Genomic DNA, 27,393 nt, shown 5'->3' on the forward strand with positions numbered 1-27,393 from the left:
TTCCTATAACGATCGTGACAGGATCAGTGTGGAGGAGGTGATGTTGCCTACCTTCACCACCTGGGGGCGGTCCATCAGGAAGTTCAGGACCCAGTTGCATAGGAAGGAGTTCAGTCCCAGGGCCGTGAGCTTTGTGGTGAGTTTAGAGGGCAATATGGTATTGAAGGCCGAGCTGTAGTCGATGAACAGCATTCTCACATATCCTCACACTCCTTTTGTCCAGGTGGTGAGGGCAGTGCAATGGCGATTGCGTTGTGCCATGGATCTGTCGGGCGGTAGGCAAATTGGAGAGGGTCGAGTGTGTTGGGGAGGGAGGAGGTGATGTGGTCTTTGACTAGCCTCTCGAAGCACTTCATGACTGAAGTGAGTGCTACAGGTCGGTAGTTATTCAGTTCAGTTACTTTCCCTTTCTTGGGCACAGGGATGATAGTGGACATCTTGAAGCAGGAGGGGATAATGGCCTAAGCTAGAGAGAGATGAAAATGTCCGACAACACATCAGCTAGCTGGTCTGCACATGCTCTGAGGTTGCGGCTAGGGATGCCATATGGGCCGGCAGCCTTGCCAGAGATAACACGTTTGAATGACTTACATACGTCCTCTGTGGAGACCGTAAGCACGTAGCCCTCGTTGGGGCACTCCTGGGCAGATCAGAGTCGTTACGCTTGAAGCATGAGAAAAAGGTGTTTAGTTCGTCCGGTAGAGCGCCGTTGGTGTCTGCGACGTGACTGGCTTTCTTTTGTAATCCATGATCGTTAGAAGCCCCTGCCACAGCGTCTCGTGTCCGACCCACTTTGTCCATATACTTGTGTCTTGCCATCTTAATCGATCTGCGTTGGTCGTATTTCTAGTGTTTAACCATACAATTGTCCCCGGTCACCTTGCCGTGTTTATAAGCAGCATCTCTCTCTTTCAGTTTCCTGGCAAGGCTGCCATCAATCCACGTTTTTTATTTGCTCATTCAGCAGACGCTCTTATCTAGTGCGACTGACAGTCAGTGCATTCAACTAAGGTAGATAAAGAACATATCACAGTCATAGCAAGAAAATAAAAACATCTGTAACCGTTACTAAGAATGTTATTGTAGTTGAAGTGGTCTGTCGGTTTATTCTGTAGGTTGGACTACTTTGAACATCATCGCTGCCAGTTTTAAAGCTTTTGAAAAAGCTAACTTTCAGTGCATTTGACAGATGGGAGCAATAATAAATATTATGTTGCAGTCTTCAGTTGGCTCCTCTTTCCTATATTATTGTGATATAATGCTTACTTCATTGAGAATGTGCAGCTGAAATTTGTCCATAGAATCAATGACAGAAAAATACATATTTTCGCCCATATAAGACATCTTTTGAACGTCCATATAAGACGTCTCATCGACATCCGGAAAATATGTATTTTCAACATCCTGAAAATACGTATTTTCGACATCCATTTCAGACGTATTTTTGATATAAGTCTTCTAACCTTTAATTCAGCACCTGAAATGCACGTAATGTCAATGTCTGGAAAAGTATTTTCAAAGTAATTTTGCTTACTGGGTAATGTAGGTTATTATATCCTGTATAGAATAAAAATATCTTGATTGCATAGTATATTGTGAAGACTTTAGGCCCATCTGTTTTTCAAAAGATTACAAACACAATTTAATGTATTTATTGAGAGAGGCAGAAATTGCTGATGCTACAACCCAGTTCTTATGAGGTGAGATCATGTGAGATCATAAACAGACAAACCTTGCCTTGTATAAAAAAATAGAAAAACAGAGTACCATGAGTCATATAAAACTGCCCTATTTTGCAGGAGATCCTATTTAGACAGACAACAGTTTATATTTGCCATAATAAAATCATAATACAAATAAACCATAAAACACAATATACAGTATAAAGGACATGAATATATTAAATACATTGTCTGACATTTTGGCTAAAGGCCTGGTTTGGAATTCAGCATGTAGATATAGCTTTTGAATTCAGCATGTAGATATAGCTTTTGAATTTATGGCGTTATTATATGACCATGAATGCTCAACGACACATTGTGTTCCCTCCAGCTCCAGATATTGTTAAAGGTCCGTCTCCACCAAAAGCTCCTCCCAATAATCCTTGAAGAACATGACATTGGAAGAGTTCTGACAAAACTGCTTTAGCCCAGGCCAGATACTGGGGTGCACATAGGTATAGAAGATGAGATATCCACTCAAGCATGAGAGCAGGTTTCTAAGCTGTGCCAGGAACACAGCACAGACTGAATCAAGGCTGTGACCAAAGATGTTGTTAAAATGGAGGGCAACGTGGCGGTAGGGCACTGGGTATGGTATGGTGCAGAGACTGAGGGCATTGGGCCTGAGTGGGCAGTCTCTACCCAGGTCAGCCCCTTCCTGTGAAGCACTTCCAGGTTGGCCTCCACCAGGCAGTAGGTTTGCAACCACATTTGTGCTCAGCACTGCTTTTTCTTCCTCTGCTTGGCTCAGAGTCACTGGGTTGAAGGCCTCAGCCTTGTACTCTTGTTCGAGTCTCTGTTGTAGTTCCTCAAGTAAAGGTCCTATTTCACCTACCTCACAAAACAAACAAAGAATGCCCTGCCACAGACACAATAGATGCGAGGCAATTCAAGTGAGTCGGCTATTTCAGCTCATGATACATTGCATGATGCTTGTCCATACATAGAATGAATTATAAATAACAGAACTAGAGAATATGTTATATGTCAAATAACTGGACCTCAGATCTGTGGCCATCAAGGACTGCAGTTGTGCACGTCCCTGCCTTATACAAACCACACTGGCATGCGAGCTACGTAGGCCTACCTCTTTGGCCAACAGGCGATATCTGGACAGTTTTTCAGACGATGGGTCGTCTCCTCGGCACAGTCTTCGGGCAAGTGACCTGTGGAAAGTGACTGCAGACATAATCTGTCATATGTCTCTGGATGGCACCAGTAATCCCCTGGCCACGCACACTTGGAGCCACCCGCAGCCATGCCCAACAATGGTCTCCACACCATCAACTAGCAGGACAGACTTTCGCCACCTACAGGGTAAAGGGAATTATACAATTTCACAAAGGTGCATTCAAGATCGCAACATTTGGCTGCCGTTTCCATTGTTGATCAATCAATCAACTACAAAGAATGGTGAGACAAAAATATCAGTGCCTATTGGAAGTAGATGAGGGCAAAGAGAGCAGTGAACACATACAAAGATTGACTCACCACCCTGCTATCCATTTTTACAAGGAACACCAACCGACCAGGCTCTTCCAACCATGTAGTCCAAGCCATCAAAACTGCTTTGAGATATCCATGACCTGTTCAAAGTCGCTCTCGAGCCAGACAGAACTCCAGACCGTGTGACATACTTTCAGATTTTGCCTTATCCCCTGGTTTTGCTCTATCCTGCAGCAAAAACGTCTCATTAGAGAATGTTGCCAAAAGTATAGGCCTTTGCACATTTTTGTTGCTGAATCTGCGAATGAAAACACAATTTAAGAACTCAATACAATAACGTAACTGATCCTTTCCAGTATTTCCAGTTTCATCTCTAATTCACTACTACCTTGTGCCTCCAAAGTATTCACACCCTCTTCTGTTTTTTTATTGGTAAATTGCCCTGCCCAATCAAAGGCGCAAAGTGGGAGGGACTTCGGAGTTATTTGACGCTTATGAACTGCACAACGTCGGTGTAAATGTACTGATTTATAAAAGAGACATGTTTTTGCATAAAGGAATAAGTAAGATACAGAGAGAAATCCACATACTCTATCAGCTAGTGATTTTAGAGCCAACGGTTGCGCTTAGGCGACGCACATGCGCCGTGTTAGTATGGTTATTCGCCCTCCGGGATGATTGACATAAGAATTGCCAGCTGGATTTTCGGGAGAAATGCGTCTGACACTGGTTGATCTTTAAACACTACTCGTCTGCATTTTTCTACTCACGTTGGGCCTACTATTGTTGTAATGCACTTGAAGTAGACCTATATGTATATATTCGGAAGAATCATCGCTTCTGAAAACAGCAGCAGACAAGTAAGTTGTTTGTGGTGACATGAGGCTATAGTCGGAGAGTACAATGTAACTCTTGTTTATCCGGCTTGACAGGGAAGGGAATCCTACACATGATCGAGGTATAGTGTCAAACTCAACATCTAATACGAACCAAGAAGGCAATCGTTTACGAATGTTGAATTTTAATGGATAAACTTTATTCAAGTTCCGCCATTTAATAGTGTGAGATCATTATCTGAACACTTGGCTGAAATATGCAGGCAATAGCCTACAATATAGAAAACATACGTATAGACAGACTACAGTTTATTATAGACTACTGGTGTGGGTCACGTGCTATTATTATTTCTGCTAGCCTAACTAGTAGGCCTACATATTAAATATGAGGGCCAAAAAAGTGTAACAGTTGTGATTTTATGAGGGGTACAATTGCTATTGAGAAATGCAACTGTGTGTGTGTGTGTAGGTGTGTGTGTGTGCGCGCGTGTGTGTGTGTACCAGGATGCTGATATCCTCTTGCGAAAGGACTCCCACTGATCAAACTGTAATAATAGAAATAGCTCCACCCTTTAACAGCTCTCTGAGCAGTTGCCACACCTTCTTCATACTTTATAAATCTTCACTTACAACAACATAGATATGAGTTTCAAACACTTCAATAGCAAAGAGTTGTAATATTGACAGTGCAATAAGAGAAGTACACAAAAGTGAACTGAATTTATAAATATTTTGTAATACTTCTAACTGCTGTTTTGTTTCTTCTAGGACATGGATGTAGAGAATGGAGAGCTGTTTTTCGGACACAAGGAGGAGGACAGTATGACAGAGGAGAGTTGGGGACTGGAAGGGCCATTTTCTTGCTCTGATGTCATCTATGCTGGCTCTGAAAAACCCCTGGATGAATGCACGGTAGACCCCCAAAGTGTGCGGATGGTTTCCCATTATGACTAGTTGTACAATATAGTGAGCCAAGTTGTAAAGACCTGGGGCTATATTTACTCAACTTTATTTATTAACACATTATTAACATGTAATAATGTATTATACCTATTTGCTTAAAGTATTACCAAATTTCTCTCCATATGTTACAGGGTCTAAACGATAGCGAGCCAGAGGATGTGCTTTATGCCATCAACCCAAATGACGTCTTCCCTACCAGAGCCCCAGTGGAGACCTCCTCAGAGAGCGACAGTGGCATCTCCGAGGAACCCTGCTCCGAGAGCCCCCTTTGCTGCCACAGTGGACCCCTCTCAGGCCCCTGCAACTATCTATCAGGTGGTCTATGACATCAGCACCCTGGCCAACATCAAGACGGAGCCAGAGCAGCATAGTGTCGATGTCATTTCCATAGAACTGGGTGAGTGTGTGTGTGTTTGTGTGTGTGTACACTAGCACGCGCATCTGCGTATGTGAGTCCATGTGTGTTGGGTGGGAGTTTACTCTCTTTTCCTATGTCTTCTGCTACAGATGAGTGGAGTTCTCAGATGTTGATCTCGGAGTCCTGTGTCGTCAACGAGTTACCCCTAGTATCTGCTGGGAGATTTGACCATGGTCACCTTTCTACCCCCTCAGTTTCCACCTCCAGCCCTACCAGTCCAGACAGCCCGCTGGTGAGACTTAAAAGGGGCACATTGACTCTAAAATCAGCGTTTGCCAGATATTTTCACACCACAAAAGTGGTCTAATGTCAAGATGAGTCCATATTCAATGGCATCTGTTGTGAAGATCCCGCCATGTGCATTAGGAGAAAGCTGCAGGGCTCAATCCCAAATGAATAGGGAATGTTTTTACCATCTAATTAGATGTAATTACACAGTGACAATCTTTCCCGCTTATTTATAATTGAGGCCTGCAAATGTATTGTAAAGATGTGGTGAAATCCACAAGCCTCAATCCCTAATGAATGGGGAAGATAGGCACAATAAGAAGATAGTGGGGGAGGGGGATTGTTAGTCTGAGACCCCAGGTGTTTGTTCAAGTGTCTCTTTTTGGGATTATGGCGGTGTGGATTATAAACACAATGTCCTCTTCTCCTGATCAGCTTTACCCCGATCTCACACTGACTGAAGAGGAGCAGAAACTGCTGAACCAAGAGGGGATCTCTCTGCCCAACAACCTGCCCCTCACCAAGGTCAGACACACGCACGGTAGATGGTACACTATTCTATGTACCCCAAAGTCATTACTCCCCTGCATGCCCTTGGATTACATTACTTTTACATGACAACTTTGACATCACAAATGACTTCGTTGTATATTTTATATGATTTCAGTGAAATTGACTGAAATTGTTTAGCTCTGAGTTGAATTGCATCTAAATGTATTGGACTGAATTCCCTTCTAGGCCGAGGAACGGATTCTGAAAAAAGTGAGACGCAAAATACGCAACAAACAGTCAGCCCAGGACAGCCGTCGCAGGAAGAAAGACTATGTAGACGGGCTGGAGAGCAGGTGAGGCCTGAGGCTTCTATTAGGCTCCATGAAAATTGGACCCACCATATAGTCCATGGTGGATAACCTCTATAAACAAGTCACTTGCATTTCCTTACCATTTTCACTTGTGGTAGAACAGCGAGGCATTTGCAGTAGGAAGTCCTCACAATGTGTCCTTCTGTTGTATTCTGCCACTGAGTTATTGTTGACCCTCCCCAATTGGGCGACACTGTCGGACAGTAGGAATGCTTTTCTGTCAGTGACCCTAGGTATTGTCTGTGTCTCAGGGCAGCGGCTTGCTCAGCCCAAAACAAAGAGCTGCAGAGGACCGTGGAACAGCTGGAGAAACACAACATGTAAGTCAATTGGCTAACATCACCTTTTTGCACTGATGATGCTCAATGATGATGTTCGTGTCTTGTTTGTTCTGGTGTTTTTATAATATCTCCATGCACAGGTCTCTCCTGGCTCAGCTGCGCAGACTACAGTCTCTGATCAAGCAGACGGTCACTAAAGCAGCACAGACCAGCACCTGCGTCATGGTGAGATCAACATGTCTTTCCTCCATGCCTTTGGATACTTTCAGGGTGATCTTTAAAAAAGTGAATTGAACGTGTGTGTGTTTTTTCCCAACAGATTATCATCTTCTCTCTGGGCCTCATCATCTTCCCAAGTTACAGCCCCTTCCACTGGGGTGCCACATCCATAGAAGAGGACTATACACCAAAAGGGGGTTAGTTATCCATTTAGGAATTTATAATAGATTTTTCTTATGAAAACGATGAAAGTTAAATAGCCTTCCCTCTTCTTTACCGTTTCAGTTATCTCCAGAAACATCCTCACAGATCCTGCTTCATCTTTGCAAGCTGCTGAGGATGTGGACAACCATATCATTCAGCCTGAGTCCCTACCCGTTTCCCGTGACCTCAGTCAATCAGATCCCCCGGATGCTTCCAAAATACTAAAGCAACCAATAGAAAGTCCCGAAATCACTGACATTGAGGGTGTGGCCCTAGAGGAGAGCCAACCAGGGAACAGCTCGACTCTGGTTGACGGGCAGACTGAACCCCTGGCCCTGGGCCTGGTGTCAGCAACAGGAAAAGGGAGCACAAGCCTTGACCCCACCAAACCAACCCACACTGATGAGATGTAGACAGTGTTGATGAACTAGTTTGACTACATTCCATTTGCTTTATTGTGCTCTTCAAAGCTTCTTGCATTCGTTATGGACAAGTCCAATATGCTGCCCCATTACCACATTGGTTTTCAACCAGACCCCTTTGGGTGCCTTAAATGCCTAACCATGGCCTTACTCTTTTTTGGTGCTGTGGTGCAAGCAAGGTTTAATCTGGGATTCGGTGGAATGGTCCTCAAAATGGGTTACATTTTTTTAAACTGTTTTGACTTTTCTATTTAAGTACCACTTCTTAATGTTTGTATGGTAAAGGTTTTAGTACATTTCCAACTTTGAATTCTGAGGAGTTAGTTAGCACATCCTGTGGGAAGGATGAAGGTTGTTAGATTGTAGCTGGAAAAACACCACAGATATTAATATATTGTTTTGGCTATGCATACTTTAAGCAGTTCTTGGTGTACACCACACACACACACTCATTGAAAGTGAGCCTACACCAATGGATTATGTTCTGGACTAACTACCTACTTGTGTGTAGAGTAACATGTTTGTGAAACTGCCTAGCTAGTTTCTGACTGGCATCTGTGCTCAATGTAGTTTGCAGCTCTCATAACTGAATGCTGAGAGACTCATTTTGCACTGTAAGCAAACTGTCCTTTGGCCCTCATTCGGTTAAGAGATAAACAGTGTGTACAATCCAAACATGTCCTTATCTTAAGCATGACATTGTGGTCCAAATGTATACTCTTCACAGAACTTGCTATCCTAATTTTAGTGGTTGCTGGTGTCCTATTTTATGTGCTTTACTTTATATTTATTAAATGGGAACAATACTGTTTTTGCTTTATAGTAATTATATAGCCTACCTGAAGTTTGACTATTCAGAGCATTGAAGAAATCCATGAAAAAATGTAGTGGGTCATGTAGTCCACAGCAGTAAAAACTGGTGATATTCTTCCCTGTGTTTTGCAAGCCCTCAATACGGTATGTGGAAACTCTCAAATACTTTTGGCCGCATGGTATCAATTCACTTATAATATAATAATAATATGCCATTTAGCAGACGCTTTTATCCAAAGCAACTTACAGTCGTGCGTGCATACATTTTTGTGTATGGGTGGTCCCGGGGATCGAACCCACTACCTTGGCGTTACAAGCGCCGTGCTCTACCAGCTGAGCTACAGAGGACCACTTGATCAGCAGCTTACAAGGGAATGGGTGGAAATGCAGAACAAGCATTATTTCAAATGGTGGCACAATGAAGTTCTCTCCACATTGTTCAGGGTATTGACCAAGTACACTATGGAGTAGTAATTACAACCACATTATTACTATGTAAATAATCACCAAAACATCAACAGCAAATTCAGTGGTGTTGCTTAAAATGATAAGCAGCACTACTTTGCATTATTTATCTTTGCCAATTAGTTTTGCATGGCTCAGTGCCCCAGGTGGTTGGAGATTTCACTTAAAGATGGCCTCCAGCGATTTTGAACTTTTACTGTTGAAAAGAGATATCCCAAGTATAAATGCAGTAAAGTACACACACTTAAGGGTGGAAAAAAAACGCTTTGAGCAAAATATTGTTTTTTAGGCACAACTGCAAACTAAGGAGTAGGGCATTCAAGGAGTTGGTCTAATGGGAATCCGTGATGTCATCTGCCTCCCCCTTGCTTGAGAAACAAGTGCTGTCACTTGTGCTGTCATGACTTACCAGGAGCCCCTATTGAGATGTGCCTTTTGTTATGGAAATCAGGTGTTAAGTGAGATGACAAGGAGCCTGAAGTGCCACTTTAAGGACCAATTGAATGGTCTAAAATGTGCAAACTCTGATCATCCAGGGCACTGGGCCATGCAAAACAAAATAAACCCGCCCATTGTGTCACCCATGTCATTCTCATGGTGGACCCGTCATTGGTGCATGCAAACGCTCTCACACTTTAGCCACGCCCACATATAATTTACTAACCCGTACAGTAGGTAGCGGCAATACACCTTATAGGATGTAGTCTGCCATAAAATCCAAAGAAGAAGAAGCCACTGTCAAGGGTCGTTGGATGACTCAGAACACTTTCGAGTCGAGGAGTTTACTGAGGACGCACGTCCAAAGACCCGCAGATCAGATTGCGACATAATGGGCGCAGACAGCCAGTAATTCACGGAGGAGAAATGGCGTCCGTAGACAATGCAAGAACTAGATGTATGTCAGGAGAAATGCAGTACTATCATAAGGAGAGTTATATTGGAATACGGAGGAGGAATGGCGGGAAAAAGAGGCATAGGAGGTATAAGAGAGAGGGAGGAAGAGGGTGGGAATGAGAATGAGTATGAAAAATGTATGCACTCACTAACTGTAAGTCGCTCTGGATAAGAGCGTCTGCTAAATGACTAAAATGTAAATGAGTCAGTTAAAAATGGCGGGGAAAAGGGAGCTTGTTAAAGCAGAATGGTAGAAAGTGTAAGCAGAGTGAGTTGAAGACAATAGGAGAAATGGAAGTGAATGAGGGCAAGGTATCGGAGGTGGTAGGTGTGGTGAAGTTCTCGGAGCCCGAGGTTTGCACCAAGGGTCAGGATAAAGAGGAGTCTGTCCTTTTGGCTGATCCATTTGTGGTTTCAGGGTGGGTGAAAACAGAGTTGGGTGCTGTGGAATCGGTGAGGGTAACCAGAAATGGTCTAGTGATAATTGTTTGTGTTTCTGCTGGTCAGAGGGAGCAGGCGCTCCGTGTTAAATGAATGGGGGCAAGAGATGTGAATTGTTTTGCTCTCAAGAAAAGGGCGCCATTGAAAGGCGTGATTACTGGAGTAGCGGTAAATGTGAAAGCTGACCAACTGAAGTAAGCATAAAAAATAAAAAAAATGGTCATTTAGCAGACGCTCTTATCCAGAGCGACTTACAGGAGCAATTAGGGTTAAGTGCCTTGCTCAAGGGCACATCGACAGATTTTTCACCTAGTCGGCTTGGGGATTAGAACCAGCGACCTTTCGGTTACTGGTACAACGCTCTTAACCACTAATGTCTGCACCTGTTGTATTCGGCGCATGTGACCAATAAAATTTGATTTGATTTGAAGGGGAAGATTCCCGGTGTTTTTTATGCTCGTCGTTTAGTACGACGCAGACAGGGCTGAGAAACAGAAGAGTCATTGTCTATTCTTCTGAGTTTTAATGTTGAGTCTTTGCCCGACAAAGTGATGTTAGGATATATAAGTTATCCGGTACGAGCTTTTGTGCCGAATACATTACGTTGTTATGGGCATGTGGCAGCAGTGTGTAGGAGGGAGGTGTGAGAAGTGTGCAGAAGGGCATGAGACAAAGGAATGTGTAACATTGGGGAAAGTAGTGGTATGTGTTAATTGTAGGGGTGCCCATGGGGCTGGAGATCAGAAATGTCCCATGTGAGAGAGGCAGGTTGAGGTTTCCAGGGTTAGAGTAGTGCAGAAGTTGTCATATGCTGGGGCAATGAAGAAAGTAGAGGAAGATGGGTCAAGGGGGAGGGATCCTGAGAGGAGTGGTGTGAGTAGTAGACCTATACCAGTACAGAGGGATAAACCAACAAGTGATATATGTTTTAGTAAGATTGGAATTTTGGCATTTATAGCAATGGTTATCAACTGTACTGCAGGGATGGAATGTAAGTCGCAGAAAATAAAGGTTGTGGTGGCAGCTACGGAGAGGTATTTGGGTGTGCGAGACTTGACATCAGAAGAGTTACAGGGTGTGTTAAGTGGCGATGTCCGATCCTTTCAGGCTGTTGGCCTGAAGTAGGACAAAATAGATTTAAATAGTGGAGTATGTTTTTTATTTTTATTTGTTTTAATGTTTTGTGAGTGTAGAGTTAGATGGTAGGGTATTATAATTCTTCTTATTATAGTATTTATAAAGCAAAGTATAAGGGAGTTATACTCCAGTCTAGTCGGTGGTGGTAATGCAACATTTATTGGATGCCAACCGCTGATAAACCTCATCGAAGAAGATGGTGGAACTGGATGTTCTGTTTGAATCAGATGGGGCGTCGAGTGGAGATGAGAAGGATTGGATTCAATGGCGAATATGAAAGGAAATAAGAGAAGTAAAGTGGTAGTAGAATCTAGTAAATCCAAGCCTAGTTCTGATTATTTTTTTGGTCGGAGTGAGGTTTTGGATTGATGGAGTTACCTGGGAGATCCATTTTAAGTCTATGAAAATGGTGGATGCGTTGGACAAGATGGCGTTGGTGAGAGTAACAAGAAGTTGTTACGTGAATTATTTAAGAAACTATTTCAGTGTCTCTGTGCATCTCCCAAAAGGTTGTACGTCTTTTGGGATTTAAGTAACGGCCAGAGTCCCGGTCTGCATAGTCAGAGATATTTATTCATTGAGAATTCTGCCATCACAATTTCAGAGTCCATCTTTTATACTCATACGTCATACAAAAAAATCTGTAGGCGGGCTGTAGTTTTCCACTCTAAAACTGCTCTACTGACCATCAGTTCACACACACACACATATACACACATGCATACACACATATATACACACACACACACACACACACACACACACACACATAGCCTACTCCCTGCATTACTCAGTTATTGCCGTTCTCACAATAGTCTGCACCATGTTTTCATAACAGTTTCTCCCCTCCCTAAATTGGGAGGCCTCTTTATCTTAGTTTCTCAGTTGTCTTTGTTGTCTGGCCTAACTCTTACTCACATTGCTAAATAGTGGCTCAATGCCATAGCCTTTACTGGTCCTACACTCACACATTTCTAACACATTATACACAGTTTCAGGGTGTAATAATTAGTCATTAATAATTAATCTATCAGAAGTGGGCTTATTTTGGTTTTCTGTGCATCAGTAGAACAGACGGAGCATGCTCTGCACTTCAAGAAGATATCGGATTTGAGTGTGTGGATCTTCGAAGCAGGGCGCCTATCAAGGGGGTTATGTCTGGGGTGGCGCTAGAAGTGAATGCAAAGGATATACGTGAAGAATTTGATCAAATGGTTGGTACACACCATCTGATCCACATGGTCGATGGAGTGAGGAAGCCCATTCCATCCATTCTATTGTTTTTTGAAGAAGAGTTTCTCCCTTCTCACATGTATTTGGGATTTGTGAGATACCCTGTAAGAACCTTCATGCCCAAACCCATGCAGTGTGATAAATGCAAATTATTTGGTCATGTGTCAAGTGTGTATAGATGGGAGGAGTATCATATGCAAGCAGAGCATCAATGCTGCAATTGTGGTGGCGAACATGCGCCTGAATTTCTGAAGTGCCCTGTTAGTGAGAAGGAGTCAAGAATATGGGATGTCCAGCATGTCTCCTATCTGGAGGCAGTGAGAAGAGTGGAAGAAAGGAATGGTAGTAGGAGTAGAGACACCAGTGGATATTCCTTGTCAACAGAGGGATCCTGACATGTTGCATGTTAAGAAGGTGGACTCTGTAGCGTTTATTGCATTGGTTATCAACTGCACAGTGCAAACAAAGAGAAAATCTGAGAAAATAGGCATCTTTGTGAGTGTGGCTGAATGTTTTTTGGGACTTATGGATTTTAGGCATTACAAGGAATCCTGTCAACGAATGTTTCGTCCTCATAGGCCCCTGAGGCTGTGTAGGGATGTTATTTGAACTGTGACTGAAGGAGTGGGATGTTTTTTTTATTTAGTTATTGTATTTTGTATGATGTCGGGATCCCCCCCACACACACAACTTTCCCGCAATATAATATTTTTGTTTCACTACCACTTACAGTCAACGGTAGTTATTCCTGTAAATCCACCATGGCTACTCCTGCCTCCAGTAGTTGATCTAGAAGTGTTGGAGAGACTACAGAAAGATAGGGAGGGTGTTGATCCATCTGATTTCTTTAAGAGACGTCTGGAAACTGTATCAGGATTTTGTGGCCATATCACAGTTCAAAAGATCCAAGGACGTAATGGGTCAGCATTTGTAGTGCAGGAATGTGGGGTGGAAGTCAGGAAACGTATTACAGATCATCTGGCTGTATATACGGTGGAGCTGATGGCCATACTGTTGGCCTTGCAGTGGGTGGAGGAAGTCAAACAAGACAGAGTAGTTATTTGCTCTGATTCATGTGCAGTGTTCATGTGCAAGAGGAACACCTACGTGAGAATGCTATTCATTGACTACAGCTCAGCATTCAACACCATAGTGCCCTCTAAGCTCATCACTAAGCTAAGGATCCTGGGACTAAACACCTCCCTCTGCAACTGGATCCTGGACTTCCTGACGGGCCGCCCCCAGGTGGTAAGGGTAGGTAACAACACATCTGCCACACTGATCCTCAACACGGGGGCCCCTCAGGGGTGCGTGCTCAGTCCCCCTCCTGTACTCCCTGTTCACCCATGACTGCATGGCCAGGCACGACTCCAACACCATCATTAAGTTTGCAGACGACACAACAGTGGTAGGCCTGATCACCGACAAAGATGAGACAGCCTATAGGGAGGAGGTCAGAGACCTGGCCGTGTGGTGCCAGGATAACAACCTCTCCCTCAACGTGACCAAGACAAAGGAGATGATTGTGGACTACAGGAAAAAAAAGAGGACTGAGCACACCCCATTCTCATCGTTGGGGCTGTAGTGGAACAGGTTGAGAGCTTCAAGTTCCTTGGTGTCCACATCACCAACGAACTATCATGGTCCAAACACACCAGGACAGTCGTGAAGAGGGCACGACAAAGCCTATTCCCCCTCAGGAGACTGAAAAGATTTGGCATGGGTCCTCAGATCCTCAAAAAATTATACAGCTGCACCATCGAGAGCACCCTGACTGGTTGCATCACCGCCTGGTATGGCAACTGCTTGGCCTCCGACCGCAAGGCACTACAGAGGGTAGTGCGTACGGCCCAGTACATCACTGGGGCCAAGCTTCCTGCCATCCAGGACCTCTATACCAGGCGGTGTCAGAGGAAGGCCCTCAAAATTGTCAAAGACTCCAGCCACCCTAGTCATAGACTGTTCTCTCTGCTACCGCACGGCAAGCGGTACCGGAGTGCCAAGTCTAGGTCCAAAAGACTTCTCAACAGCTTCTACCCCCAAGCCATAAGACTCCCATCCTTTTACGCTGCTGCTACTCTGTTAATTATTTATGCATAGTCACTTTAACTCTACCCACATGTACATATTACTTCAACTACCTCAACTAGCCGGTGCCCCCGCACATTGACTCTGCACCGGTACCCCCCTGTATATATAGCCTCCATACTGTTATTTTATTTTACTTCTGCTCTTTTTTTCTCAACACTCATTTTGTTGTTGTTTTATTTTTACTTTTTTGTTAAAAATAAATGCACTGTTGGTTAAGGGCTGTAAGTAAGCATTTCACTGTAATGTCTGCACCTGTTGTATTCGGCGCATGTGGCCAATAAAATGTGATTTGATTTGATTTGAGTGTTAATGAGTCTCCAGTCCTTTAGCTCACGTAGCAGACAATACCTGCTTTCTGAGGTGCTACAAACCCATGGCAGGATTAAACAGATGGGTATACAGATAAGATTTACTTGGGTCCCAGCCCATGTGGGGGTGGAGGGGAACGAGGCAGTAGATGAACAGGCTAAACAAGCACTTAGTAGTGGGGATGTTGATGTTAAAGTTTCAATGAGCAAGGCAGAGGCAAAAAGTCTGATATATACAGTGATGGTGCAGAGGTGGCAGGAGCAGTGGGATAGAGATAATAAGGGAAGGCATTTTTCAAGTACAGAGGAAAGTCGGGGAGGGGAGGGCGGCAGGAAGGGACAGAAGAGAGGAGGCTATTTTTACAAGATTAAGGGTGGGACACAGCCAGTTGACTAAGACATTAAATGTGATAGGAAAGCATCCAACAGGAAAGTGTGATTATTGTCAGGAAACTGAGAACGTGAGGCATGTATTGCTACAGTGTGGGCAGTATCAGAGGGAAAGAGAGAGGATGAGATCTAGTATGAGGGAGAAGGGGATACAGGAAATTAGTTTAAAGAGTATATTGAGTAGAACGTCATCAGAAATAGTCTCAAATATTTTGTTATCTTTTTTAAGAGCAACGGGGCTGGCAGGTAGGATTTAGTTTCTCCGTCTCTGGCCCACACTCCAGTACAGTAGGTGGCGGTAATGCACCACAACGTTGGATGCCAACCGCCGATAAACCCCACTGAAGAAGAAGCAGAAGCCACTCCCACTAGCAAACAAACGCAGCAGGGTAGAACACTTTTAGCTGTAGAAGTGCACATTTTCAATATCGATTTCAAGGAAGTTTCCACAACGTCTCACACAATGAGGTAAAGATACATATTTTTACACGTATGTGATTTAGATAGCTTACAATAATAAATCAACAAACGCATTTCACCACGCTAAAACACTAGTTAAAACTTCGCTCGAGGTGTTCTAGCTAGCTAACGTTAGCGCCGTAAACGTAACGTTACCTCGTGTGGTATACAGAGTTTAGGGGACTTGCTAGCTATTGTGCTAGAGCACGCCCCTTACATGTTTATTAATACACACTTTGAACGTCTTTTAATGTTACATCATACGTTGCTTTGCTTAAACCCTTGAATCAAGTTTATGAATGTGTTGTCACTTCTTCATTTGCCAGAGGCGAGAGGGGTCGAGGCCGTTTTGGGGCTCGCGGTGGAGGACCTGTACCAGGGTAAGCGCCTTCTGAACACCACACTGAACATCACAAAGGGTGCGCCCTCAGTAATGTTTGAGGTCAATTATATTTCTAATCAAAACAACTCAGGGAATGCATTGAAATTCGAGTGCATTTGGCTTTTAGTAAATTCATCTGGGAAATGGCCCTGTGCTTATAGCCTGTATGATCTCCTCCGTTTGTAGTTTTCGCCCATTTATCCCTCACATCCCCTTTGACCTGTACGTGGTGAGTATGCTTGTTCAATCTCAAAGAAATGCTGTATGTTGATGTATTGAACACCAAAGTTGTGGTTAATATTCCCATCCTTGAGCTTCCACACTTCGTTCTCACCATCCTGCTCCACAGCACTCTTTAGATGCAGAGTTTCCTTCTACTAGAGATAGTTGGACTGATTGGGAAGATGTTGCTACTTACATAATACAACATAATGACTGAGATTATATTTTTGCCATCATTGTGTTAATAAATATCTATTTCCCCTTGTCTCAGTGTGAAATGGCCTTCCCTCGCCTGAAGCCGGCCCCTGATGAGACAGCCTTCAGTGAGGCCCTACTGAAGAGGAACCAGGACCTTGGCCCCACCTCTGTTGAACAGGTCTGTGACTAAGCACACGTGTTTACATGACCGTTTACTATTTTAGACATGTACAGTCTGCAGATTGTGAGCAACTGGAGTAATTCACGTGAGGTGGCCTGACCAGACAGTACAGCACCAAGAACTTTTTTTAGTTGTGTGTCTGTAATAAGCTGGGAACAATATCACATTTACATTTGAGTCATTTAGCAGACGCTCTTATCCAGAGCGACTTACAGTTAGTGAGTGCATAAATTTTTCATACTGGCCCCCCGTGGGAATCGAAACCCACAAACCCTGGCGTTGCAAGCGCCATGCTCTACCAACTGAGCTACAGGAGGCCACTTATGATGTTAATGATCGCTTTCCTGCCCAACTAGATGTGCAGGCACAGCATTGCATCAACCAATGGTTGCGTGCCAAGTCAATCGACAGGGTATCTGATTGCTATATCATATGATGTGGTTAGCTGATATGTTATATACTGTAATGGGAATTTCCATGTGAACAAAAAGGAAAGCAGTATTGGATAAAATATATCAAAAATCAATCTGGTTTATTACAAGTTGCAAAGGGGAGACACCTCCAGAACAGGCAGCAGAGAAAATGTCTAACAGGCCTTCTCTGAGAAGGCCCTTATATATTAATCACACAGCACCGAATGTTCTGTAAACACCAGCCCGAGAGGCTTGTAGGAAGTCACAACATCAGGGTTGTATATTGATTACGTCTTGCAACGGAAACTGTTTACCTTTAAGCAGCAAATGGAACGAAATGAGAGGGATCTACCTGAATTTGTCCCAATAGAAACTTGTTTTCCATTTGGAGTAAACGGTTTCTGTTGCAAAACATTTTCTGATCCAACCATTATATGCGAATAAAGTACATGATGGATAAAAATGTCACGACAGGCCTGATGGAATTACGCTAGACAAGGTGGGATGTTTTTGTGTCGGTTAAATTAAGTATGCGAGATATGGCGGTGGAAATGCCTTTATGAGCAAATATTTATATAATAACCATCATATCGAAGTAAACTGGGAGTCACGCAATGATCTTGTGTGGTCCTCTCACTACGACTCGGGAAAGCATGCAGTTTTATTAGGCTACAGATGAAATAAAGTTATGACGAACTTCACAGGGTGGTGAAGTGCACAGTAGTGAGCTTGATGTTCCTTTCCAATAAATATTGAGGGTCTTATTCTGATGACATGATGATCGATGCTTGGCTGCCGTTTGACAAATGAATTTCTCTCATCGTGTGTAGGTAGACTACCCGGACTGTATCTGCGAGCTGTTGGCTAGAGCGCACGTGCCAAGACCAGAGATTCGCTATTTAACGCAACATTTCTTCTTACAAAACCATCAGTAGAGTTGAAAATGAGATGGAAAACCCATTGAACTTGTATATTTTTGTTCAGTACATGGGAATTTAACCACAAAAGTTATTTTTATGTGCACTACGTCATCACGCACAGACTGTTATCCGCAACAAGTCAATTTGATGGAAACACATCTCTGGTGAGAATTGGTTTTGTTTTTATGCAGTTTTTAGAATATTTGCTTGAAAATATGTCCCAATTGGATGGAAGCATAGCTACTGTCACAGATATATTATCAGTGTCCTCGCATCCAGTCTGGAGCCAAACTTTACACAACATTCAATACTTGGCAGACATTTTATACAGGTCAAAGTTAAGAGCATTAATTAAATATGGTACTTAAACATCCATGGTTAACTCCTTTTCACTTCCCCAAGGGAATGCATCTGTCTGCATTTCCCCGCAGATACAATCATGTTTATTACATATCAATCTATATCAACAGTAAATCAAATACAGGAAAATAGGCGTTGTAAGATCTGGCATGTGTCTGCAATGTTTTTGGGCAGGAACTGTTGTGGCAGTGATGCGGATTGCAAGTGCTCAACAAGTTGTGTGTTTTTATGGCAGTTTGATTTCAGACACTTGGTGGCAGCACTGTATGTGTTACTTCACTCCAGCTGTGTGCTTCATAGACCAGTGTTTCTTAACCTGTTTTGAACCAGTGTCTAGGATGACCGCAATTAAACTAGCACATTAGAACTGCCATCAGACAGCAGTTTTACCCTTTCTCTCTTTCTTCTAGTCATCCATCTTGTCACTGGTCACCAAAATCACCAACGTCATTGACAACTTCATCGTTTCAGCTGGGGCTGATGAAGTGGTACGTACTACAGTGTCACATTTTGATCTCTTACCAGAGAAATACAGTTTGGTAAATCCACAAATGCAGGGATGAGGGAGTGCCAAACAAGTTAGTTGAGTTGAATGTGACATTGTTTTCATTCAAACTCTAGGAAATTGAGGAAATGAGACAGGTGGGCTCCTACAAGAAAGGCACCATGACAACAGGACACAATGTTGCTGACCTTGCTGTCATTCTCAAGATATTGCCTTCTGGTAATTTTTTACCTAAATGCATTTCCAATATCACTATTACTTGATACACTATTACTTGATGATCACTACTCGGAGGAAATGGGTTTCGTGGATGGAATAGTAATTTGACTGTTTCTCCCAGTGGAGACAGTGACAGCTCTGGGAAACAAGGTGGTGGAGACCCTACGCACACAGGACCCTTCAGAAGGTAATGCACGTCACTTTTCTTTACATTATCATCAATCTTTTCTCATACATCTCCCCTCAGATCTGATGCAATTATGCACGATTTTAGGTCTGGGTTTCCAAGATTATGACATTTGTAATCTACGGTATATGTTTAAATATGATTCCCTAGTACTCTCCATGCTGCCCAATGAGACAGGCTTTGAGATCAGTTCGGCCGACGCCACCGTGAAGATCCTCATTGCCACCGTGCCCCACAACATGCGCAAGCTAGAGCCGGATGTACACAGTACGTACAGTATAGCAAGGATCAACAGTCACGCACTTACGATGGACAGGGGCGATGAAGGGTGGATGGAGGCAGCCAGAGATATGGGGATGGTTTAGCTGTTAACCTTTCACCTCTACTGTCTGTACCCTCTGATCAAAGAAGTCAGTAGCTGAAATATTGCTATTATAGTGGACATGGGGGACTAAAACATCAATGTCAACAGGTTTAGCCAGATATATTGATTGATTTTGGCTGCCTCCCTTCTCCACAGTCGATATAAAGCTCCTGCAGAACTCCCTGGCTGCAGTTCGCCACGCTCGCTGGTTTGAAGAGAATGCCTCCCATTCCACGTGAGCTGCCACTGCGAACACACACCCACACTTGGCTTCATCAGTAGTTTTTTTCTTCTTCTTAATGGTCAATTTTGGAATGAAATGAGAACAATGGAAATATTGTTGATGTTAAATGTACCTATCCAAACATATCAGTTTGTGTCTTGTGTGTGTGCGGTCTGGTTCTGGCCTATCAGGGTGAAGGTCCTGGTCCGTTTGCTGAAGGACCTGAGGACCCGCTTCCCAGGGTTTGAACCCCTAACCCCCTGGATGTTGGACTTACTGGTGAGCCCCATGCACGGCTTTCTTTCTGCATACAACATACACTCAATTTATCGATTTATGTCTGTCCTGACCCTATTTAAGCAAACTGGTTGTCTTCATTGGAAAGTTTGTGTTGAACCTGCATAGGTGTAAAAAGCACTCCCATATGTTAGCCAGTGTGTGTGTGTGTCCTCATTACAGACTTCAGTGTGGGTGTACTATTTAGATTTACTGAGCCTCATGTAGTATGCCTGCCCCTGACAAGCTTCATTTGGAGGAGAGGTTTTGGTCTGCTCAGCAGTTGGATACGCACTCAAGGGTCTCTAGGTGTAATTTATTACCCAAGCGAACTGCACTTTACGTGGCCAAAGAAATGGCCAGCCCTGCTATTTTAGCGTTGACACAAAACAGTCAAAATGCACAAGATGCTGCCTGCTAAGTCTGTTTTTCCGTGGTGAAAATGTTAGGTTTCTCTCTCTCTGTACAGGGTCACTCTGCAGTCATGAACAACCCCAGCAGACAGCCACTAGCCCTCAATGTGGCCTTCAGGCGGAGCCTGCAGATGCTGTCATCAGGGCTTTTCCTGCCTGGTTCAGCTGGGATCACAGATCCCTGTGAGAATGGACACTACCGTGTATTCACTGTCATGAACCTGGAGCAACAGGTACTTGCCTACCGGCCTCTCTCCATATCCATTATATTTAAATGTTTGTTCATTTAGCAGGTGCTCTTATCCAGAGCGACTTACAGGAACAATTAGGGTTAAGTGCCTTGCTCAAGGGCACATCGCAGATTTTTCTCCTATTCGGCTCAGGGATTCAAACCAGCAACCTTTCGCTTACTGGCTCAACACTCTTAACCGCTAGGCTACCTGAACCTGCACTTTCTGAATGTAATCTTGAATTATTCTGTTTGAATTCAGTTTTTTTTTGCTTGTCTAAGCAGTAATCTGCAAGACTGTAGTCGTGGCCTAATTTGTAAAACTAAGGTATCAAACAATGCATTTGCAGTGTGTTCTCCACATTATACCAAGATGCTGACCATAATATTTGCTCTGTCCAGGACATGGTGTGCCTCACTGCTCAGACCCTGGTGAGGTTGCTGTCTCATGGCGGCTACATGAAGATTCTTGGTCTGGATGGAGACGCTACACGTAAGTCAACTCACCTGAACATGAGGCATTTACAGCAACTTTGTTAGTGATTTAAGCTTTCTCCCCCACACACGTTTACCTGTTCGGTCCTCTCTGGTCAGATCTGGTGATGGAGTCGTCCACGTGGGATGGAGTGACAGTGAAGCCTTCTGAGAAGGCATATGAAAAGATGCCTGAGGTGGAGGATGATGGTGATTGTGATGGTGATGGTGATGCAGAAATGGAGAGCATGGATGCTAAAGAGGGCATGGACGCTAAAGAGGGCATGGACACTAAAGACTAATTGTGGTAAAGGGCTTTTTTCAGTTTGTCATTCGACTGTGTTGAATGGTCCCCCTCTGAGGAGGGATGAGGATTTATTTTTTATTTTTGTACGGTCTCCTACCTGCGCCCAGTTTAATAAGGGCATGTTTTGTTTTCAGACAAACCTGATACTAGGGACACAAGGTGTGGCTTCCAATGTTTTATGTTTCATCATTTCATATCAAGTCTTGTTAACAGAAATTGAACTATTTTCTCTTGGCTTATTGTACGGCAAAGATTTTGATTAAAACAAATGTTTTATTGACATTTCTGATTTCTGTTGTCACTCCCAATTGATGGTGCTCCAGTGTACAGTTTCTCTGAGCTGGCTGTCAACAAGAGATAGATCATGTCAGTTTGGTATCTGAAGATACTGAGCAGCCAGTGGAGACAAGACCATCTGGACTATTTCAGACAGCGGTGGTGTTGTCAGTAATAACTGGGCTTTAATCAATGAACCCAATTACGGAGTCCCTTGACTGCAGAACTGCAAAATGTCAATCAGTTAGAGGAGCTGTGAAGGGAGGGGGAGGCTGCTAGCGCTCAGCAATTAACACCCAATGCTGGCTTATAATTGAGGTTTTCTCTGGCTAGACGGAGATATTGATCGAGCCATGGCTGATAGAATATCATCTATTTTGTTTGATGATGAGTTTTCAGATGAGTGGACAAAATACTATGCTATTGGTATGAAATCTTTAAAGAAGTATGTCTTAGCTCTTTCGTAAGCCGTTAAACTCCATGATTTTCAATATTTTAACTTTTCTTGAATAATTCAGCTGAATAAACATGCAGTAGTTATTGTTGATTCTCCAGCTGACTAACCACATCATCTTCAAATGGAATGTTGCGTGTTGCAACTGTGGTATTGGAGTACTTGTCCTCAGACGGCAGAGGTTTAAACTTTTGCATCCTTGTGAGAGTTTCAACCATTCTGAGAAAAAACATAGCTGGATAGACTACTTTTGTGTCAAAATAAGAAAAGTGTTTGCTCAATGTCAGTGGTACCAATTGTTAATAATTGGCTCTTGGACCTTAACTATGGTTAGCTTTTCATAGGGTTGTTGATTTGCGGTATCGGTTTACACTCGTACCGTATACGGGTTGAAAATGGCAGATTTGGACACTGATAAGTGTCTAAATTGGAACGCAGTGGCTATACAGTAACATGCTGTACGTGCCATCAGAGCTCTGGCTCTGCGCTTCACAGTTTATGGGTTTTGACAGACAGCCGTTCTGAATTTGAGCGCAGTGCAGGACAGGATGTTGCCCACATCCCTCCCGCTAATTGGGCATCTTTTGAATTTATTTTTGCCATAATGTATTTTGAAAGATGAGACGTTGAGGATTATAATAAATACAGCTTTGATGTCATACAAGCAAGCCAAACACCCGTGAGTACAAATGGGCACTTCACATTACCATATAAAACTCATGTAATATACAGTGTGAATGTTTTATGATCGCTATGTTTGATGTACAGTTACAAGATGTTATTGCGTTATACCCTGGGAACTGAATGTTTGTTGTATTGTGAAGAGAATTTGCCCCGGACCACGCATCTGAATGCACTCATGACTCCATTCTATGCTTACCGATTACAACCTGCTTCTCTGAATTGCCTTGTGAAAGCCTAACACTGTAAGATTATTTTATAATTTTGCTAGCCATGTTTGCAATAGAACAAGCTTTGAAATTATGCCCACCTGAACCAGATTGCGATGTATAATGGGCCGTACTTTGATTGCGTAAACAACAGTAATTGTGAAAAGGCTATCCCGTTACTATGGCACTGCCTGCTGTAGCAGAACCATTCTGATTAGAATAGTAAAAAAAGTAAAATGACTGGAGGCAAAAACAACAAAATAAAAGCCCTCACAACCCCTTTGTCGTTTTGAAGCTGATATTTGATGAGCTAGATGAGTGTATATAGGCCTAGGGCTGTGACTGTCATGGAATTTTGGATGACGGTTATTGGTCAGCCAAATGACCATGGTCACAATTATAATCATGTGAATAGTACAAACAATATATATTTAATACGCACATTCTCTCCTCCGTGCTGCTGCAGGGAGGGGGTGTTACCTAGGCAACCAAATACTTGTTTGGTACCATACTTTGTTTGTTTCAGCAAGGCGCAACAAAGTTTCATCACATTGCAAAGGGTCCGTGTTACTGCGGAAACTGACTCAACCGCATGAATCTTCCGGCCTTCAGTCAGCTGTTCGTTATTTTATTTTCATGACAGTTCTTCATCCATAATCGTCGGTTACTCGATTATACTGTAATTGTGCCAGCCTGTAAATAAAAGATCTGATGCTTTTCAACAAACAAACAAAAACAAAGACATCTCATCCCAAGCTTTTGAAAATGGCCTTATGCTATCATCATGGAGCCGTGACTGTCCTCGTACATACTAGCCTACATTCCTGTTTCCACCAGGTTAGGTCTCAAACATTCTGTAATGGAATGAAAAATGAATGCTTTGGTTCAAGTAAATTTTTCGCAAAGTTGATTATACTACTATTTATTTTGTAGTGCGTGCTGGTTTTGTGACCCTAAATTAGTTTCTTAAACTTAGAAAACTGAGTCATTTATCTTTTTTATTTCAAAAAAGTAGGAGATCTTTCCAATCTAATACAAGAGTTACTGATGGTCGTGTTATTGAGTATAGTGTGAAATGTGTATTCTCATAGCAATACAAAAAAATCATGCAGCACACAAAGAAGATGAGAGAATGTCAAATTCACTCAACAGCAAGCATTGGCCTCATGCCATTCATGTTTTATTCAGGGCCACTGATGAGATTCAGGGACACTGATGAGCATCTTGCCCTGAGCCGATGGGGAGGGTATAGAATGTGCATTTTGCTCACAACTTGCTGAGTCAGATTGAGTAAACTGAGTCGTTCTTTTCACTCAGGAACTATTTTCTTCCCTCCCAGTCCTGTCGGCAACAGTGAGACGTAACAGAAACCTCATTTGCAGCAGGGAATACTGGTGTCGCAATGCCATATTCATTTTGCCAACGAAGTAATCTGTTCATGCTGCACAAAATGCACCTTATATGAGCTTATTTTGTGGTGCTCTTCTGGAAAACGGCCACCCACAACTTTTGTAACATGACATCTTTAGTCTTCCACTGGCAGCCCGGTGAATGTGAGATGGTTATTGATATAGATCTAATTAATTACATATATACTCTAGATATCTTGGCTGTACTGGGGGGTACTCCTATTTATCCTAAAATAGCCCAATACTGGAAACAACAGTACATTAATAAATGCCAATGCCACACTTAGTTTTGCTTAGCATGGAGCCCTGAGGAGTGGTGCAGTAACCTGTTGTTGGGCACTCCTTCCTCTGCTTTCCCTGATAAGGAGAGAGGGCTGCAGGGCTAGAGGGCACCAGAGAGGAAGCTGACATTTATATTTTAGTCATTTAGCAGACGCTCTTATCCGGAGCGACTTACAGTTAGTGAGTGCATACATTATTTTTTTCATACTTGACCAACTCCCACACTTTGTTAACCCACTAATGGGCCTCCCTCCCCACCACTTACCCTTCCCGTGCACGGACTTCTCTGTTTTAGCTAAAACTGAGGAAGGAAATATAATGCAGGAACAGGTAGATAAACATTGTGAGGAAAATCAACAATATTAACCATAGATTAAAATGAAATGGTATGCATAAATAGCTAGGTTTCCATCCAATTGGTGACAGATTTTCATGCAAATATTCTAAAATCTGCATAAAGAAAATACGCGTATTTTTCGACCAGTGGTGTGTTTCCACCAAACGGACTTGTTGCGGATAAAAATATCAGTACGTGATGACTTAGTGGACCCAAAATTTACTTTTTCTCTTACGTTTCATGTACCGAATAAAAATTGAAAGTTCAATGTGTTTGCCATCGCATTTTCAATTCTACTGACAGTTTTGTCACAAAAACTGGTTAAATAGCAAATGTGCCTACTCTTGTCTTGGCACGTGCACCCTAGCCAACAGCTCGCAGATACAGTGCGGGTAGTCTACATAATGAGATTATTATGGATAAGAGCAAGAATAGTTATATTTGTCAAATGGCAGTCAAGCATCGATAATCATGTCACCAGAATAAGACCCTCGATATTTATTGGAAAGGAGCATCAAGCTCATCATCGTCCGCTTTCACCACCCTGTGAAGTTAATCCGAATGTATTTATTCTGTAGTTTAATAAACGGTATGGTTTCCCGAGTCATAGACCACACGCCATATCGTTGCGTGACTCTAAATTTGCTTCGATATCATTGTTATTATATCAATATTTGCGCATCAATGGCGTTTCCACCGCTATTTCTCGCATACTTAATTTTACAGACACAAAAAGATCCCACAATGCCGAACGAACAAATTGTCTGTCGGCATTTATACAAATTGTACCCAAACTTCCTGTTTGATTTTTTTTATTCGGTATGTCTTTTTTTTACTCGCATAAAAACTGTGGATGTAAACGTGCTTACAGAGACAGAGGAAAGCACATTCAATGCTATGGTGGCACAGTGCCAGAGCTCTTCATGATTTCGCTAGTCTGTAGTGGAACAAGACAAGGTTTTCTTGTTCCCGTTGGCTCTGATTTAAAGGTCATGATTAAATATTAAATATTCAGTAATCAAGCAAGTGGAAAGGGTATAAAGAAGCGTCTGCTAGACTGTGCTAGCACAAAATACAGTGCCTTCAGAAAGTATTCGCACCCCTTGACTTTTTCCACATTTTGTGTTACAGCCTGAATTTAAAATGGGTTGAATAGAGATTGTTTGTCACTGGCCTACACATAATACCCCATAATGTCAAAGTGGAATTATACTGAACAAAAATATAAATGCAACATGCAACAATTTCCACGATTTTTCTGAGTAACAGTTCATATAAGGAAATCAGTCAATTGAAATAAATAAATTAGTCTCTATTCTATGGATTTCATATGACTGGGTAGGGGCGCACCCAAGGGTGGGCCTGGGAGAGCATAGGCCTACCCACTTGGGAGCAAGGCCCACCCACTGGGGAGCCAGGCCCAGCCAATCAGAATGAGTTGTTCCCCACAAAAGGGCTTTATTACAGACAGAAATACTCCTCAGTTTCATCAGATGTCCGTGTGGCTGGTCTCAGACGATCCTGCAGGTGAAGAAGCCGGATTTGAAGGTCCTGGGCTGGCGTGGTTACACATGGTTTGCGGTTGTGAGGCCAGTTGGACATACTGCCAAATTCTCTAAAACGACGTTGGAGGCGGCTTATGGTAGAGAAATGAACATTCAATTATCTGGCAACATCTCTGGTGGACATTCCTGCAGTCAGCATGTCAATTGCACGCTCCCTCAAAACTTGAGACATCCGTGGCATTGTGTTGTGTGACAAAACTGCACACTTTAGAGTGGCCTTTTATTGTCCCCAGCACAAGGTGCAGCTGTGTAATGATCATGCTGTTTAATCAGCTTCTTGATATGCCACACCTGTCAGGAGGATGGATTATTTTGTGCACAACATTTTAGAGAAATAAGCTTTTAGTGCATATGGAACATTTCTGGGATCTTTTATTTCAGCTCAAATTAATAAAAAATGAAAAGCTCAAATGTCTTGAGTCAATAAGTATTCAACCCCTTTGTTATGACAAGCCTAAATAAGTTCTGGAGTAAA

General features: G+C 42.9%; 2 protein-coding genes and 1 long non-coding RNA gene across 3 annotated transcripts; 2 read left to right on the forward strand and 1 right to left on the reverse strand.

Moving 5' to 3' along the window:
• Nucleotides 1–1,636: 1,636 nt before the first annotated feature.
• Nucleotides 1,637–3,588, reverse strand: LOC121570679. Its single transcript, XR_006001503.2, has 3 exons — nucleotides 3,213–3,588; nucleotides 2,809–3,031; nucleotides 1,637–2,580 (listed from the first exon to the last, which is right to left on the reverse strand). It is a non-coding gene; the product is annotated as an uncharacterized LOC121570679 (long non-coding RNA).
• A 129-nt stretch (nucleotides 3,589–3,717) lies between these two features.
• Nucleotides 3,718–8,410, forward strand: creb3l4 (cAMP responsive element binding protein 3-like 4). Its single transcript, XM_041881593.2, is given in 11 exon segments — nucleotides 3,718–4,027; nucleotides 4,772–4,930; nucleotides 5,098–5,235; nucleotides 5,237–5,363; nucleotides 5,474–5,616; nucleotides 6,048–6,137; nucleotides 6,351–6,457; nucleotides 6,727–6,795; nucleotides 6,897–6,981; nucleotides 7,076–7,172; nucleotides 7,261–8,410. Coding segments are annotated over 11 exon segments (1,395 nt in total). The 5' UTR covers nucleotides 3,718–3,979; the 3' UTR covers nucleotides 7,593–8,410.
• Nucleotides 8,411–15,730: 7,320 nt separating this feature from the next.
• LOC121572420 (interleukin enhancer-binding factor 2 homolog) lies at nucleotides 15,731–22,474 on the forward strand. The gene is made up of 13 exons (XM_041884490.2): nucleotides 15,731–15,841; nucleotides 16,159–16,212; nucleotides 16,401–16,443; nucleotides 16,708–16,812; nucleotides 18,919–18,996; nucleotides 19,130–19,232; nucleotides 19,354–19,419; nucleotides 19,570–19,686; nucleotides 19,940–20,018; nucleotides 20,198–20,285; nucleotides 20,752–20,928; nucleotides 21,327–21,417; nucleotides 21,519–22,474. Exons 1-13 carry the CDS (start codon nucleotides 15,837–15,839, stop codon nucleotides 21,698–21,700), a joined length of 1,188 nt encoding a protein of 395 aa, XP_041740424.2. The 5' UTR covers nucleotides 15,731–15,836; the 3' UTR covers nucleotides 21,701–22,474.
• The last annotated feature ends 4,919 nt before the right edge of the window (nucleotides 22,475–27,393 follow it).

The sequence above is a fragment of the Coregonus clupeaformis genome, chromosome 8 (genome assembly GCF_020615455.1).
Source record: "Coregonus clupeaformis isolate EN_2021a chromosome 8, ASM2061545v1, whole genome shotgun sequence".
In the NCBI taxonomy this organism is placed as follows: domain Eukaryota; kingdom Metazoa; phylum Chordata; class Actinopteri; order Salmoniformes; family Salmonidae; genus Coregonus; species Coregonus clupeaformis.